The sequence below is a fragment of the Schistocerca americana genome, chromosome 4, assembly GCF_021461395.2.
Source record: "Schistocerca americana isolate TAMUIC-IGC-003095 chromosome 4, iqSchAmer2.1, whole genome shotgun sequence".
Taxonomy (NCBI): Eukaryota; Metazoa; Arthropoda; class Insecta; order Orthoptera; family Acrididae; genus Schistocerca; species Schistocerca americana.
In genome coordinates this window covers 91,449,995-91,466,174 of record NC_060122.1, presented here as the reverse complement: position 1 = coordinate 91,466,174, position 16,180 = coordinate 91,449,995, and the positions used below count along the sequence as shown (strand labels likewise).

The 16,180-nt window shown below is 42.1% G+C and overlaps 1 protein-coding gene across 3 annotated transcripts in view; it reads left to right on the top strand.

The window, feature by feature from the left end:
- LOC124612329 (ADP-ribosylation factor GTPase-activating protein 1) overlaps positions 1-15,520 on the top strand; it is an 85,796-nt gene extending 70,276 nt beyond the window's left edge. For all 3 annotated transcript variants that reach the window (XM_047140470.1, XM_047140469.1, XM_047140468.1), the window contains 2 exons: positions 3,058-3,174; positions 14,211-15,520. In XM_047140470.1, the coding sequence (XP_046996426.1) occupies positions 3,058-3,174; positions 14,211-14,445 (352 nt within the window). In that variant the 3' untranslated portion in view covers positions 14,446-15,520. The remainder of the gene's footprint in view (positions 1-3,057; positions 3,175-14,210) is intronic.
- Positions 15,521-16,180: the final 660 nt, after the last annotated feature.

The window sequence follows — 16,180 nt, the reverse complement described above, 5'->3', positions numbered from 1 at the left end:
TAAAAAACAAAGATGCTGTGACTTACCAAATGAGAAAGCGCTGGTAGATAGACACAATAAAAAAAGACACAAACACAAATTTCAAGCTTTAGTAACCCAAGGTTGCTTCATCAGGAAAGAGGGAAGGAGAGGGAAAGACGAAAGGATGTGGGTTTTAAGGGAGAGGGTAAGGAGTCATTCCAATCCCGGAAGCCAAAGAGGTTGGGCAGAAGTACATAGAGGCGGAAGTACATAGGCAAAGATGTTGTTGAATGACAGGTGATGTACGAGGGGTGGCAACTTGAAACTAGAGGTGGTTGAGGCCTGGTGGGTAACGGGAAGAGAGAATATATTGAAGGGCGAGTTCCCATCTCCAGAGTTCTGATAGGTTGGTGTCAGTGGGAAGTATCCAGATAACCCGGCTGGTGTAACACTGTTCCAAGATGTGCTGGCCGTGCACCAAGGCATGTTTAGCCACAGGGTGATCCTCATTACCAACAAACACTGTCTGCCTGTGCCCATTCATGCGAATGGACAGTTTGTTGCTGGTCATTCCCACATAGAAGGCTTCACAGTGTAGGAATGTCAGTTAGTAAATCACGTGGGTGCTTTCACACGTGGCTCTGCCTTTGATTGTGTACACCTTCCGGTTTACAGGACTGGAGTAGGTGGTGGAGGGAGGGTGCATGGGACAGGTTTTACACCAGGGACGGTTACAGGGGTAGGAGCCAGAGGGTAGGGAAGGTGGTTTGGGGATTTCATAGGGATGTACCAAGAGGTTACGAAGGTTAGGTGTACGGCGGAAAGACACTCTTGGAGTGGGGAGGATTTCATGAAGGATGGATCTCATTTCAGGGCAGGATTTGAGGAAGTCGTATCCCTGCTGGAGAGCCACATTCAGAGTCTGATCTAGTCCCGGAAAGTATCCTGTCACAAGTGGGGCACTTTTGGGATTGTTCTGTGGGAGGTTCTGGGTTTGAGGGGGTGAGGAAGTGGCTCTGGTTATTTGCTTCTGTACCAGGTCAGGAGGGTAGTTGCGGGATGCGAAAGCTCTTTTAAGATTGTTGGTGTAATGGACAGGGATTCAGGACTGGAGCAGATTCGTTTGCCACGAAGACCTAAGCTGTAGGGAAGGGACCGTTTGATATGGAATGGGTGGCAGCTGTCATAATGGAGGTACTGTTGCTTATTGGTGGGTTTGATGTGGACAGATGTGTGAAGCTGCCCATTGGACAGATGGAGGTCAACATCGAGGAAAGTGGCATGGGATTTGGAGTAGGACCAGGTGAATCTGATGGAACCAAAGGAGTTGAGGTTGGAGAGGAAATTCTGGAGTTGTTCTTTACTGTGAGTGCAGATCATGAAGATGTCATCAATAAATCTGTATGAAACTTTGGGTTGGCAGGTTGGGTAATTAAGAAGGCTTCCTCTAAGCGACCCATAAATAGGTTGGCGTATGAGGGGGCCATCCTGGTACCCATGGCTGTTCCCTTTAATTGTTGGTATGTCTGGCCTTCAAAAGTGAAGAAGTTGTGGGTTAGAATGAAACTGGTTAAGGTAATGAGGAAAGAGGTTTCAGGTAGGGTAGCGGGTGATCGGTGTGAAAGGAAGTGCTCCATCACAGCAATGCCCTGGAGGTGCGGGATATGTGTGTATAAGGAAGTGGCATCAATAGTTACAAGGATGGTTTCCAGGAATAACAGATTGTGTAAGGATTCCAGGCTTTCGAGAAAGTGGTTGGTGTCTTTGCTGAAGAATGGGAGACTGTATGTAATGGGTTGAAGGTGTTGATCTACATAGGCAGAGATACGTTCTGTGGGGGCTTGGTAACCAGCTACAATGGGACGGCTGGGATGTTTGGGTTTGTGAATTGTAGGAAATAGGTAGAAGGTAGGGGTGCGGGGTGTCGGTGGGGTCAGGAGGTTGATGGAGTCAGGTGAAAGGTTTTGTAGGGGGTGTGGTGGTTCCAGATTGTGTTGACTAGATTTTTGAGGTTTCGGGAGGAGTGGAGCTGGAAGTGGGAGAACCTTAGGCCCCATACAAAAGTCTTGTAAAATTTGAGTCACTCATTTTGTTCACAAGATCTGCGCCATGTTCCTTGACTTCTGGCTCACAATGTTATTTAATAGTAAGAAAATAAGTTATGCATTTCTGGATTTGCTTTGTGATGGATTCAGAACTTTTTAGCAGATGGATGTTGTTAACAGGGGGAAATCATTAGGTGTGACACTTGTGCATAACTCTGAGCATTAATGCAGAGTTATAGGATTATTTTTCTTCTTCACTGTCACTCTGGCTTGGAAGGCCTGTGTCATGTACATTCCTCCTGAAGTGTATCCTGTTCCTGCCTTTTATGATCCAATCTGATTTTCTCAGGCCCACCGAAGTGACTATTCATAATAAATATAATGATAAATTGGAAGTTCCATAGGTCTATTTGCGAATGATGCTGATTGTGTAGGGAAATCACAATGGTACAAAATTGTAGTGGATTGCAGGAAGACATGCAGAATATTGTTTCTTGGTGTAGAGACTGACAGGTGAACCTCAATGTAAACAAATATGTTGTGATACACTTAAGTAGACAGAAAGAGTCATTATTACTTGGTTAAACACTTAGTTGCTGAAAACTGTAACAGCCATACATTATCCAGGGTTTGACATCCAGAGTGATTTAAAATGCAGTGACCACATAAAACAAGGAGTAGGAAAGCTGGATGATGGTAGACTCATTGGCAAACTCTGAAGGAAATTCAGTTTATGCTCAAAACGCGTAGCTTACAAAACTCTGGGGTGATAGATTATAGCTGGTTACTTCACTCCTACTGGAAGTGTCACTGCTGTTTTACACCAGCTACTTCATAGTACTGTCCACAACAGTGGCAACTGATGAAGACAAGTAATAAATGTTGTGCAGAAACGTAAGTGCATCAACTCATTGGACAATGAAAATATATCTTCTGATGATTTCACAGAAAAAGTTATAGAATTCTGTTAACTATCTAAAAATTTTACTTGTTTGTTTACTTAGGTGGGGCAGCAGTAGTAAACTACTTTTCTTTCCTCTTTCATTCCCAGGAATAACCAGTCAAGAAATGTTGCATCTGGATTGCTATCTGAACAGGAGACACAGTCTTCCGAAAATACAGAGCCTGACGACTGGGGGTGGAGTTCAGAGAAGGCACAGCTTTCAAAGTAAGTCAACACTTAAAAGATCTATGGTCATTATTGATTGTTGATTTTAGCATAATTTTGACACATTACATCTTGTGATTTCTGCAAACCATTTTGTCAGCTTGAGAGGCGGTAACTGTTTGTCATAAAGAATCAGTTGCATTCCTGTGCTGTATTGTTTTAATTTAATTTTAATTATTATGAGAAATGGTCAAATTTTTGTCTCATAAAGATGTACAGGTAATTTATTATTTCTGTCCGTAGTTAAGTAGAGGTTGTTCTTAAAGATCATTTCAAAATGCTGTACAAAGAGAACCACTGCTCAGAATGACATCAAATTTGAACAGCATATTATTGGCACAAAGGAAATGACATAGAACAAAAAAAAAAGTTTTACCAGTAGATGGCACTGTAAGTGTCTTAACGTAAATAGGATTGGCCATAAATGACAGGTGAATTGCAATACAACAGACAAGGTTTGAGCTGGACATTATGCTCAATATGCTGTCCACCATGTTCAGCCCAAAGTTGAAATTGAGAAACAGCATGTTTCGCAACACATCAGAGTGGCTCAGCATCACGTTCAGAATGTGTTGTGCAATCCGTGCCTTCAGCTATGTTCATAATTGTAGCACTAAACACAACCTCTTTCAAATAACCCTACATCCAGAAATCATATGGATTAAGATCATGTGATCTGGATGCCCAGACTTCAGACAAATGATGGCTAATAAGTGTAGCATTTCCAAAATGCCTCTCTTGTAGCCACTTCACCGGTGTGCAATGTGCGGAGGGGCGCCATCTTGCGTAAAAATGACTGTACCCACATAACCACGCTGTCGGAGGATTGAAATGATGTTGCTGCCCAAGACTCTTAGTGTGTACCAGTGATGGTACAGGTAATAGGACCAGCAGGACTCACCTCTTCGGAGAAAAAAGAAGCCCTGCAGCAAAGTATACTATCAAGCTGCACCCAACAGACACCTCTGAAGAATAAAGTGGTACTGGTTGATGTGTGTGGCGATTTTCCATTGCCCATATTCTGCAATTCTGCGTAATGATATGTCCTTAGCGATGGAAATGGGTTTCATCCTTCCACAGAATATTCCATGGCCATTCATTGTCCACTTCCATGCAAGCAATAAATTCCAGAGTGAACATTGTCTTACTGGCAGGTCAGCAGGAAGCAACTTCTGAGTATAGGTGATTTTGTATGGACAGCAGTGCAATGTTGCAATGTGACTCATAGGATTTTATGTACTGTGCTTGCATGCATGTTCAATGTTTGGGCAATTTCCTGTGCATTGCATGTTTTCACACCGCTGCTAGACCCCTGTTGCAGTGCCGTAGCCACATCGCTGACAAATGTTGGATCAACTGCTTTCCTCCCTCTGCCGCATTGCACCTCTAAAGTGCCTGTCTTCTCAAGTTTTGTAATCATTTTGCCTAGACACTCAGCAGACATCAGACCAATGCTTTTTTTATGCCCTTGAGTGCACAGAACTTCTGCAGAGCTACTGGTACTCAGTCACTGTTCTTATAAAAGAGCTTCACCAGCAGCATGTAATCCTTCATGAAGAGTCATGTTAGAGATCTTGGATGCAAACTGAGGAACAGCAATGTGACGCACTTCTGTTGGTACGCATATTCTGATGCTTATAGTGCCATCTATTGGTCAAATTTTCATTCAGTTTTTTCTTTCTTTCTTTCTTTCTTCCCCACCCCCCCCCCCCTTTTTTTTGTCTCCCTCTGCGTCAGTAACATGCTGTTCAAATTTGGCGTCATTCTGAGCAGTGGTTATTTTTTTACGGCACTTTGAAACTTGAACTTTAATTATACGTATCTGTGGAGAAATGATTAGTCCAAAATGAAGAACTAACCAAATAAAAATAGTGTTTAATGGTTAGATTATATGACTTAAAATATATTCTGTTGCAAGGATTTCATTATTATTTCCACATTCTCTTGTCTCCCGTGACATGATCTGTGGCAGCTTCCGATTGATATTATAAATGTTCCTTACAAAAAAACAATACAACAGTCAGATTTTTGCAATTTTTGTATTTATGATACGTGAAGTTCAGAATTCAAACATCAATCGGCCAAAGCAGTTCAATGCAATTCTCAAAACTTCTCTAGAAAATTGAGTTTGAAGTTTTCTAAGCAACCTTAATTTACTAAAATTAGGACACGTTTTCAACGGCCCACAGGGTCCAATCGATAGTGCTTGATACTTGTAATTATTGGGTCACTGGTTTGAGTCAAAACGTACAAAAACTTATACTGATGATACCAAACCGTATTTGAATAGATGTTATAGGAAAGGGCTGGGAGGATGTAAATAATTTCTAGTTAAGGGAGACCACTCATTGGAAAACAAGTGTCAAGTCATTGACAGGCTGCCAGTGCTGCATTTTGGCAGGTGGACTAGGTTGTGGATGGGGTTGTCAGGTAGGGTGCATGGATGGGGGCAGGGAGGGGGATTGGAAGTGGGTGGCTACCGGCTCAGAGTGAGTTGGACGGTTTGTTGGCTAGGAATATGTGAAGGACGCGTGGCATGTACACAGACTATGCATGTTTACACAGTCGTTAGAGATGTTCGGAGGTGGTGCACGCTGAAGGGGATCTGCATAGTTCAGAGAAGCTGTTGGTGGAGGGGTGGATCCAGATGGCCCAGGTTGTGAAGCAGCCCTTGAAATTGAGCATGCTATGCTGAGCTGCCTGTTGTCACCAGGTAGTCAAATTTTGTTTCTGGCAACAATTTGGCAGTGGCCATTCATCCTGGTGGACAAACTGGTTGGTAGTCGTACCAACATAAAAAGCAGAGCAGGGTTGGCAACAGATTTGGTATATAACATGGCTGCTTTCACAAGTGGCATAGCCTCTGATGGGGACAGGATAAGCCTGTGATAGGACTAGAGTAGGAAGTGCTGAGAAGTTGGATTGGACAGGCCTTGCACCTTGGACTACCATAGTTATATGATCCCTATTACAAGGGGTTGAGTGTGGAGTAGGATGTTTTGTAGGTTGTATGGGTGATGAAACATCTTATTAGGATGGTGGGAAGGATCTTGGGTAGGATGTCCCTCATTTCAAGGCATGATGATACATAATCAAAGCCCTGATGAAGGGTATGATGCAGTTGTAAAAGTCCAGGGTGGTGATGAGTGACAAGGGGGGCACTCCTTTGTAGCTGATTCTTAGGGGTGGTGGGAGGATGGGGAATTGTGTGGAGATACGACACAGAAAATAAGTTTTTGGACTATGTTTGTGGGCGATAGAGCCTGTCAGTGAAGGCCTTTGTGTGACCTTCAGCCTACTGGGAAAGTGAGTTCTCATCACTGCAGCAACATCGTCCATGGGTGGCTGGGCTGTATCATAGGAATGAAGGGATGGCAGCTGTTGAAATGCAGGTATTGCTGGTGGTTTTGATGTGTTCAGAGTTGGGGATAGTGCCATCAGAGAGGTGGAAGTCAGCATCCAGGAAAGTGGCACACTGAGTTGAGTGAAGCGGATGGGAGTAAAGGTGTTGATCGTGAAGGAATGAGGATAGTGTGTGTCAGCCCTGAGTACAGATTATGAAGATATTGTCAATGAACCTGAACCAGACTAGGGGTTGGGAGTTTTGGAAGGGTAGGAAGGTTCCTTTAGTTGGCCCATAAACAGGTTTGAAAAGGAGCATGCCATAAAAACAAATCCCTGGGCCAGCTATGGGCACCACATATCACCATAACTGTGCTTATGTATGAGTGCTTAAAAGTATACAGTATGCTGTTAAATGAATATGCAAGGACTAGTAAGCTTTGTGTCCGTAAGGTTTTTGCTTACATGACATGTTCTGCAAGTTATGCTTATAAGCGTATTGGTATGTGCAAGACTGTATTTGTCATGCTCAGCATATGTGTGTGTGGGAACAAGTGGCTGTCACTGCAAAACCTGAAACAAGTTTTTTTTAAATGTTACACGTCACCAGTATCATACATTTGAAAATGACTTAAGGCCAAAACTGAACAGTAATGTAACTTATGTGCATGGTGGATTAAAGCAACAAAACTGACAGCCTATGGTTAAAATGATTCCACCATTGAGAGGATGCATTTATCCATAAAGAGTTTTTCATATGAGAGCTTTCAAATAAAAATACAATAACATGTGGAAACTTATTCTCTGGCAACCAATTGAACCTCCATTTACCCCTTTATTTGGCACACATGGAAATATTGTGAAAAATGTGAAGTAATTGAAATATATGTATATGGTCACATGAATAATTTAACGTGATCTTTTTTCAAAACACTGTAAGAGTTATTTCCCATAAAAGGCACATGGTTGCTACAATACAAGTACTACAATTTTGTTCCTGTGGCTGAAAAAATGGTTGCATTTTGCACTATTTTATGTGAAATGGTTTAAAACAAGGCATTTTTGGTACAAAGCACAGAGCAAGTGACTCCAGGTGTTCGCAGCTCTTCTGTGAGTATGTGCTTGGCTACCATGTGCCCCAGCCTTTGCAGCATTACTTCCTTTTTGTGATGCAAGCTTATACTTCCATTATCTCTTTCCTCCTCTGCCTCTCCATCGGATAGTTTTCTTGGTGCAGACCCTGATTGGACCTGGTTTATGATTGGGACTAGAGTTTCCACTTCCATTGTTTTCTGCAACTTTTCATTAAATGAACACAGTCCCCATTGTTGGGTTTGACCCGCCACCAATTTTCAAAATTCTCCAGAAGTGCGGTTTGTGCAGGAAAGGTTGCCCAATGCAGTGTATGCTCTACCTTCGTGCCTTTCCATGTTTGCACCCTTCCCTTTAATAAGGCAATATACCCAAAACCCAGCATGGTAGCCATCCCATTGCGAGGGGGGCCGTCATCAAGCACTTGCATGGTGGAAGCCCCGTAACCATTCAGGGATCGCAGTGTTGGTGCCTGACCTAAAAACTCCCCTTGTATGCCAAAGAGTATATGCCCATTGTGAATTGGGCACGGGAACTCCCAGCAATGGATTACTGGCCAGGTAGCCGTTGCTGAGGCTGGGTGGTGCCCATGGGAGATCCCCCTCTTAGAGTGAGTGGCACCATGGTGAATGAGCCACAATGAAGCAGATGAAGTTATCTCCTGCTAGTGGCCATATGGCCCCTTCAGTATCTATTAAAGGAAAGTTCTCTTTTAATGCGGGGAGATGCCTTCCCTGACTGTATCGTGGGAGAAACATAGGGCTAAGCGGCAAGCAGAAAAATACTCCCCGCAATACTTAGTTTGTACAAGGACTGATAGGCATTGCTTCTTGGCTGCAAAGCCCTTTTTCTTTGTGGAGAACTTAGAAGACAAGTTTGGGGTAGTGCAGCCATCTCTAAAATGAAAAGTACGTCAATTTTTATCAAAACAGCACACCCTGCCTGTCATGGGTTCTGCTCACTTGTAACAAGCCAGGTGACATGCTGGTGACTGTCACTCCCCATAAAAATCTAAATATGGTTCAGGGTATCATTTTCCACCAAGATCTACTCTTGCAATCTAATGATGAGCTTTGTGCCAACTTGGAGCTGTGGGGTGTACACTTTGCCTGTCATGTACTTAGAGGACCAAAGGAAATAGGTTCACTACTGGTGCCTTCATCTTGTCCTTTAAGGGCAATTCATTGGCTGAACAGGTAAAAGTGATGGTATACCAGTGAGATATGAAACCCTGTGCCCTCCTTCCCCACCGCAGTGCTTAAAGTGTTTGAAATTTGGGCATATGTCTTCCTTTTGCAACACTAGCTCCATCTGTAGAGCTTGTGGACGAGTGCTGCATGCAAACGCTCCTTGTGCTCCAACCCCCTTGTGTGTCAACTGTGGAAAGCACTATTCTTCCTGCTCAATAGATTACACTATTTTTACAGAGAGAAGAAAATTCAAGAATACGAGACACTGGACAAACTAACTTACCAAGAAGACATAAAAGTGCTTGCACTCAGCATGTGAAACAGTGTCATATGCTGCAACTGCAATGATGCCACCCTCTTTGGCAATCATACACCTGCCCGTTACAACTCCTACAGTGGGCCCTCAGGGCCACTCAATCATGCCTGCCCCCCCCCCCCCCCCCCTGATAATTGAGAGCTTCCCTCTTGCTGCTTCCCACACACCTAATATGAGATCGATGGCTTCCCACCCACCAGGGACATCGGTTCCCACATCCCAGCTGCAGACAAATCACCTTCCTCTGGCTTCTCTTGCCAGGATATCAGCCATTGGCTTGAGTACCAGGCAGCTGGTTGCAGGGCTTTGGGATCATCATCTTTACTAGAAATTGATTCATAGAAGCAGTCACAATCATTGAAATCCTGTAAGGAGAGGAAAGATAAGAAATTGTCCTCCAACAAGGAGAGCATTTTGAGGCCCCAGTTCACACCACATGGTGAACCTCCCTGGGGGCTCACCACTCTTGGGTGAGTCGTGCTTGGCTTCCATGGGGCCCCGGCTTTTGCAGCACCTTCTTCCTTTCCATGCTGCATGTCTCTCCTCCTGCTATTCTTTTCCCACTCCCTTGGGGAATATGTCTGGATATTTTTGGGAATGTGTTCTGAAATTTAAGTAGCCTGGTATCAGGAAAGTCCCTCCACTGTTTTCTCGTTCCTTCTTTCTTTGGTTCTCCATCTCCTATCTGTCCTCTGTTTTGGCATTTGACGTTTCTCTTTGTTTATTCTTTCTTGCTCTGTGCTCCTGAAGGCCAACCCATCCGCTTGACGCGTTGCAGGTGACTGGGTAATGTGTAATTACTAGCCTCGGATTGACAGGTAAGGGCCAGGCCCAGGGACAGGGGGTGATTGCATGAGTTGTCACCTACCAATATTGCCAATTGGTCCCTCTGTCAGGAGTTCGGGAAAAGTGATGTGAGGTGTGAACAATCATGTAAAGTAGAGGAGTTCCCATCTGAGGGAGGGTCCCAGTTGGAAGAAGCATGCCATTGGAGACGCTGACTATTATGTTGGATTTTCCCGCAGTGAACCAATCACCATCTTAGCCTGTCTACTAAACATAAACGGAATGAGACTGAAGATTTCAAGATTCTCCCAGCTGCATCTCAGTTCCTCGTGGTATTACATACTGAAGGAGGTCTGTCCTTTGCTGTGGTTAATGCGTTTATGAGGTGTGATTTGAAAGTTTTAAGAATGGATCTGTTACTGCTTACTGGTTTGGGGAGTGAGTCATTGCCTTGTCTTTGAATGCCCTCTGACAGGAAACTGCGTTTCCTTTATTCAGTTTGTTGTGGCAACTGATTAAGTGCAGGTCTGTTAGGGCTTGTTGCCGGATTCTTTCTGCGTGAATAAAAATGGAACAATGAGTTTGTGTGAAATTTTGTTTTAAAACTGGGAAATCAGCTTCTGAGACTTACAAACTATTAAAAACAGCTTTTGGAGAAAATTGTATGAGCCAGTCAAATGTTTTTGTCCGACTCCTCAGATTTAAGAATGGCCGTGAATCATATGAAGATGAACCACAGTCCGGCCGTCCTTCCACCTCAAAAACGAATGAAAATGAAAATGTTGTGAAAGCTTACAACTTAGTGCACCCTGATCGTAGACTTAGAATTAGGGATGGCTGATGAACTCAGTTTAAGTTTCTGTGCAGTTCTGTCAATTTTATCAAACTCGTGAGTTGGGTGCTACACAATGACAATTTTCCGGCTCATCATGCCTTCTCCATTGTTGAATTTTTGACCAAATTCAAAATTCCTGTGCTTCCACAACCACCATATTCACCTGGATTGGGCCCTGTGGATTCTACCTGTTTCCTAAAATGAAATTTTCACTGAAAGGAAAGCGATTTGACTTGACTGAAGACATCTAGGTAAATGCACAGTGTGTCCTTAACACACTTCAGGAAAAAAATTCCAGGAATTTTTCCAAAAGTGGAAACACCATTGGAGTCAGTGTGTTCAGTCAGAAGGGGACTATTTTGAAGGATATGCATCAAGTAGCATGTAAGTATCACCATTGTACAATTACAAGCTCATTCTTAAAACTTTCCAATCACACCTTATATTATTCAGAAAGGTGCTGATGCAGTTGCAGGCTCTGTGAAATCGTACTCTTGTCTGTCTAATGGCAATTTGCCTTTGGAGACAATTTCTGATTTTCAAGCCCAACAATTGCTTGTAGCTTTGCTCATCCACAGCTGTGCTGCTCGTGTCTAGGCCTATTGAACGCTGAATTCTTCACATGGTGGTGTTTACACTAGGCTGCTCAATGGTCTGACCGAGGGAGAAATCGAAACCTACCTCTCTCATCAGAGTGTCAAAGCATTCCATAGGGTAATGAAGTAGGTTGATCCAACCTTTGTGCCTATACACATTCTTCATCACATTTGATAGAGTAGTGGTTTGATCAAAGCAGGCTGTGAAGTCATCACAGTCTGACCGAACATTCTGAATCTGATGTGCTGTGGGGTCCTCAGTATTACCCTCCTTGTATGCTGATGACTTTCGCTTCTGCTTCTACTTCTGCTCCTTTAGTGTGGGTGTTGCTGAAAGTTAACTGCAAGGTGCCATATGAAAGGCATGCACATGGCTTTTGTTTGGTTTTCAGCCACCAGGACTTGCGTCATGCAGTTTGCAGTTATGTTGAAGTCGTACTGTTCAACCACATCCAGAACTTTACCTTGACAGCCAACTACTCAAGGTAGTGGTCACGTATTGCTTTTTACAACTGGTCTTCGATTCTCGGTTGATGTGGATTCCCGTTCTTTTCCAGCTTAAGTGAAAGTGCTGGCCATACCATAATACACTTCGCTGAGTACCACCGGTTGGGGTGCAGATGGCACAACCCTTCTGCAATTTTACAAAACCCTGATATACTCCTGCCTTGATTGTGGGAGTTTGGCATCCGCTTCAGCATTGCCCTGAGCATTGTAGATACTGGATCTGATACACCACCATGAGGTTCAAGTTGGGACAGGAGCCTTTCAGACTAGCCCTTTGAACAGCTTACTCGTGGAGGCTAAGGTCCATTCATTGCGAATCAGGTGCCAACAACTGCTCTTCAGTAATGCTACTCACATTCACAGATTCCCTAATCATCTGAACCACCATCTCCTACGGAAATCCATTTCCCACAATGTCATCCCAGATCGGGGATTATGATCACAATCCACATCTGGTCACTCCTCTCTGAACTCCAGTTGTTTCCTCCTCCACCTCTCCTCTGGGCCCATTCACATACATGTCCTTGGCGCATCCCTTGGCCACAACTTTTTCTTGACCTATCGCCAGGTCTGAAAGACTCAGTCCCTCTTGAGGCCCTCTGCCACAAATTTTTCTCGATCCTTCATGCATGCTGGGGTTCAGAAGTAGTCTATACTGATTACTTGATGGTTGAAGGTCATGTGGGCTTCGCTTATATTCACACGGGATGTGCTGAACTGTGTTCCTTGCCAGATGGCTGTAGTGTTCCCAGTGCGGAGATGCTAGCCATCTCCTGTGCTCTTGAGCGTGTCCATTCCTGCACCATGTGGGTCCTTTCTCATTGGCAGTGACTCCTTGAGCAGTTTGTAAGCTCTCGACTGTGTTATCATTGCCATCCCTTAGTCATCAGTGACCTTTGTCTGGACCCCGGACCATGTCGGGATCCTGGGGAATGAACTGGCTGATAATGTGCCTGAGTAAACTGTCTACTGGTAAACCACCTCTTGAGATTGGTATTCCGGAAACAGACCTCCAATTGGCATTATGCTGTCAACTTTTAGGAACCTGGAATATAGAAAGGCTCACTCTGGCTTCACTAAAATCTGCAGAGGTCCTCCATACAGGCCTCGCCAGGACTCTCTTGTCCTTTGCCTTCTCCCCATTGACCATATTTTGCTGACTTGTGGTCATCTCCTCTGTCACAAGGACCCACCCAGCTGTCATTGTAATTCCCGTTTGCCAGTATATTGGTAAAGAGAAAAAAAATTCCATGATAGTAGTCGAATTCTACGGATACTGAAATGGCCTTTCTGGACTGTTTTACACAGGGTAATAAAGCTGTTAGCTGTCAAGTTCTCCAATAAAATGCAAATTCTGCAAATGTAGAAGCAGGTGATGGGTCTGCCCAGATGAATGGGCCAGAATTGCCTTCATTTGGAATACCAGAATACAATGTTGCCATCATTCATGTCAGAAACAAGAAAACATGATTCTCTCTTAATATACAATATTTGAAATGGAAATATAGAATAAAAGAAAAATTTTTTGTTCAAAGAGGAGTCCAGTGAATTTTGCACAGTTGATTATATGTGAGCTTATTTTGTGACATTGGAAAGGGAGGACAAAGCATACCGTTTGACACCACCAGTAACTTGCACACAACATGCCATACAAGTACGTACCACACACTTGAAGACACTTCAGGTCTTAAATTTACAAGTTTTGTAGCATTTTTTTCCTGAAACAGGCTTTGCCAAGACTAGATTTATAATGCAATAACTATACAGATTTCAATTGAACTGTGATATAAGAAAAAGACATGAGATAAACTTAGGCAAAAAAGTAACACCTTTCCTTTTAATAAATACCATCATTTTACTTCGAAAATGCCATGGTAACTATTTAAAATTTGAGTTGCACCACACTAAAATGCAATAATGTTTGTAATTAACTTGATCGTGCTATGCTATGTCTCTCCAGGTCCAGTACTGTGCACACACAGCAAATGCATCATGCCACAAAAATAGGGACACAACAAGCTCCATTAACACTTGTCAGAACAGTAGTAAACTACACCTGTACTTTCGAGCAGGAGAGAATGATTATGTATGTGCATCCCTAATCTCTTTAATTTTTCATAATCCATATGCAAGACATACATTTCTCTAACATGCATTCACAAAAATGTCCTCACTAATCTTCTTGCGATGTACTTTCTGTAGCGTGTATATTACTTTGCATATCACCACTGGTGCTTCAGTAAGTTTTGAATTGATTGTTTTTTTAATAATTATTTTGCATAATGTTAGTTCGTACTTTAGATGTGTGCACTGAGACACACAACTTGTAATTCTGCTGTGTGACTCAAAATTTTACTTTCTTACCATAACAGGAGCCCAGCCAGCTCCAAGTCATCAAATGACTGGGGAAACTGGAGCCCAGTGAAGGAGCAGACGCCAACGCCATCACCCTCACAGACCAGTAATGGAACGTCCTCTCGCAAGACTAAGAAGAAATCTGGAGCAAAAGAAGGTCTCCTCATTGACTTTGCTGAAGATAAAAATGGAAATGATTGGAATTCAAAATGGGATGATGATGCATGGGAAATGTTAAACAAAAAGGATTAAATACCATAAAATGGCATTTTGATGATTTTCAGATATTGTAAACTTGTTTGATAGAACTGCTGTGTGATTCAGTGGTCCGTGACAGTTAACATTCTATTCTTGATGGTGTAAATTGGCCATACTTCGGAGTTCTTGCACATAATGACAATAGGCATTCTTTTAATGCCATCGGCAGTGATAGCCTTCCTGTTAAAATTTATTATCTTACAGCAGAACCAAAACTTTCATAGGTAGAAATCGTGGACACTGCTAAACTTGAAGGGCCATTAATTTTTATTTTCGAATGTGTAGATTACATAAACTTGTGTTGTGCACAAATGTCAGTTATCTTTTAAACTGGTTTTAAATTTATTGTATATGTATCATGTCTGTTGTTTTCAAGATGATTTATCAAGAGTATTGTAATCTTGTAATGGTATTTCATCAATGCATGTTTATTCAGAATAAGTATTTTTTTATGAATCTTGGTGCTTATTTTTCCTTATTTATCTTAAGTTTAGAGTGTCTGAATACAGACCATTGCCACCTCCCTGTGTTTGTGTGTGTATGAGTGAGTGAGTGAGATTTGAAACTGCCTTAACTTCTGTGAAAAATACTACATTTCAACTTTGTTTTATGATTTTTATGACAGTACTGTTTGTAGACCTGAGCTGCTGTGTTATCTAACATTACATTTTGATCCAAACTGAAATTGCTTTCAATTTTGGATTTACTGTTTGTTGAAGTATTTCTTCAATGAGAGTTCTGGAAGAAGAACGGTGTGGTAGTGTATAATATGCATTTCAGGAAATTCAGCTCCACACGTTCTTCAGTGACCAAAGTTCACGTTGAGGAAATGGGAATTCTTAGTACTTTCCCTTGAATAAAATATGTAAGAAAACACCAACTGAGCTTTTATTTGCCATTTGTAATTCTAGTCATCAGTTTCACTCACTACTGTGGATAACAACTGTTACTGGTTGACAAGCAATGTACATCTGTGTTTACAAATGTGAGACTGCAACATGATTCAGGAGTCTGTTGTAACTTCTCTTTGTTCCAATTGAAAGATGAAATTAAACTAAGTTTACAAACAGTTGTATGAGGACACTATTTATTTAGAATACTTCATACTCAAGTGTTGCTTAATGTTGCTCGTGTGTAATTAATCGACAGTCTCAGGGTTTGCTTTTACATAATTCCTTTTTAACATGAGAGATAACAATTTGATATAATAAAATTAAGTTTGCCCCACTGAAAGTTTAAGACTTTCCTCTCTCTGGAAAACTAAATATGCAGGATACCTGATTTTCGTAATATTTATTTTATATTACTGCATGGTTTAGAACTATACAAAGTTAATGTTCCTCATGTGGAACCACAATAATATAGTCTGACCAACTTTACCTTTACACTTGCTGCTTATGTACTTATTTATTTTATTTTGTGTACTATAATAAATAGTACCACAGCCTGAAGGATCACTGTTTTTCCTCAGACCTGTCTCAATTTAGTTTTTAACTTTCAATGTCAGTGTGTAGTGATTTAATGGTGGATTACTCTAAAAAATGCACTGTGAGTCAGTTGAGGTAAAGCACTTTCACACAAAGAATCTGGTATTGGTTCAAAACTATGAACAATATTATTTTTAAACTTTATTTCATGATTTTGTCATGGAATTAATCGGAAGCTGTGATTTACTGTCCAATTAAACACATCTCTACCGCAGTCAAATAACTGCCCTCTCATTGTTTGC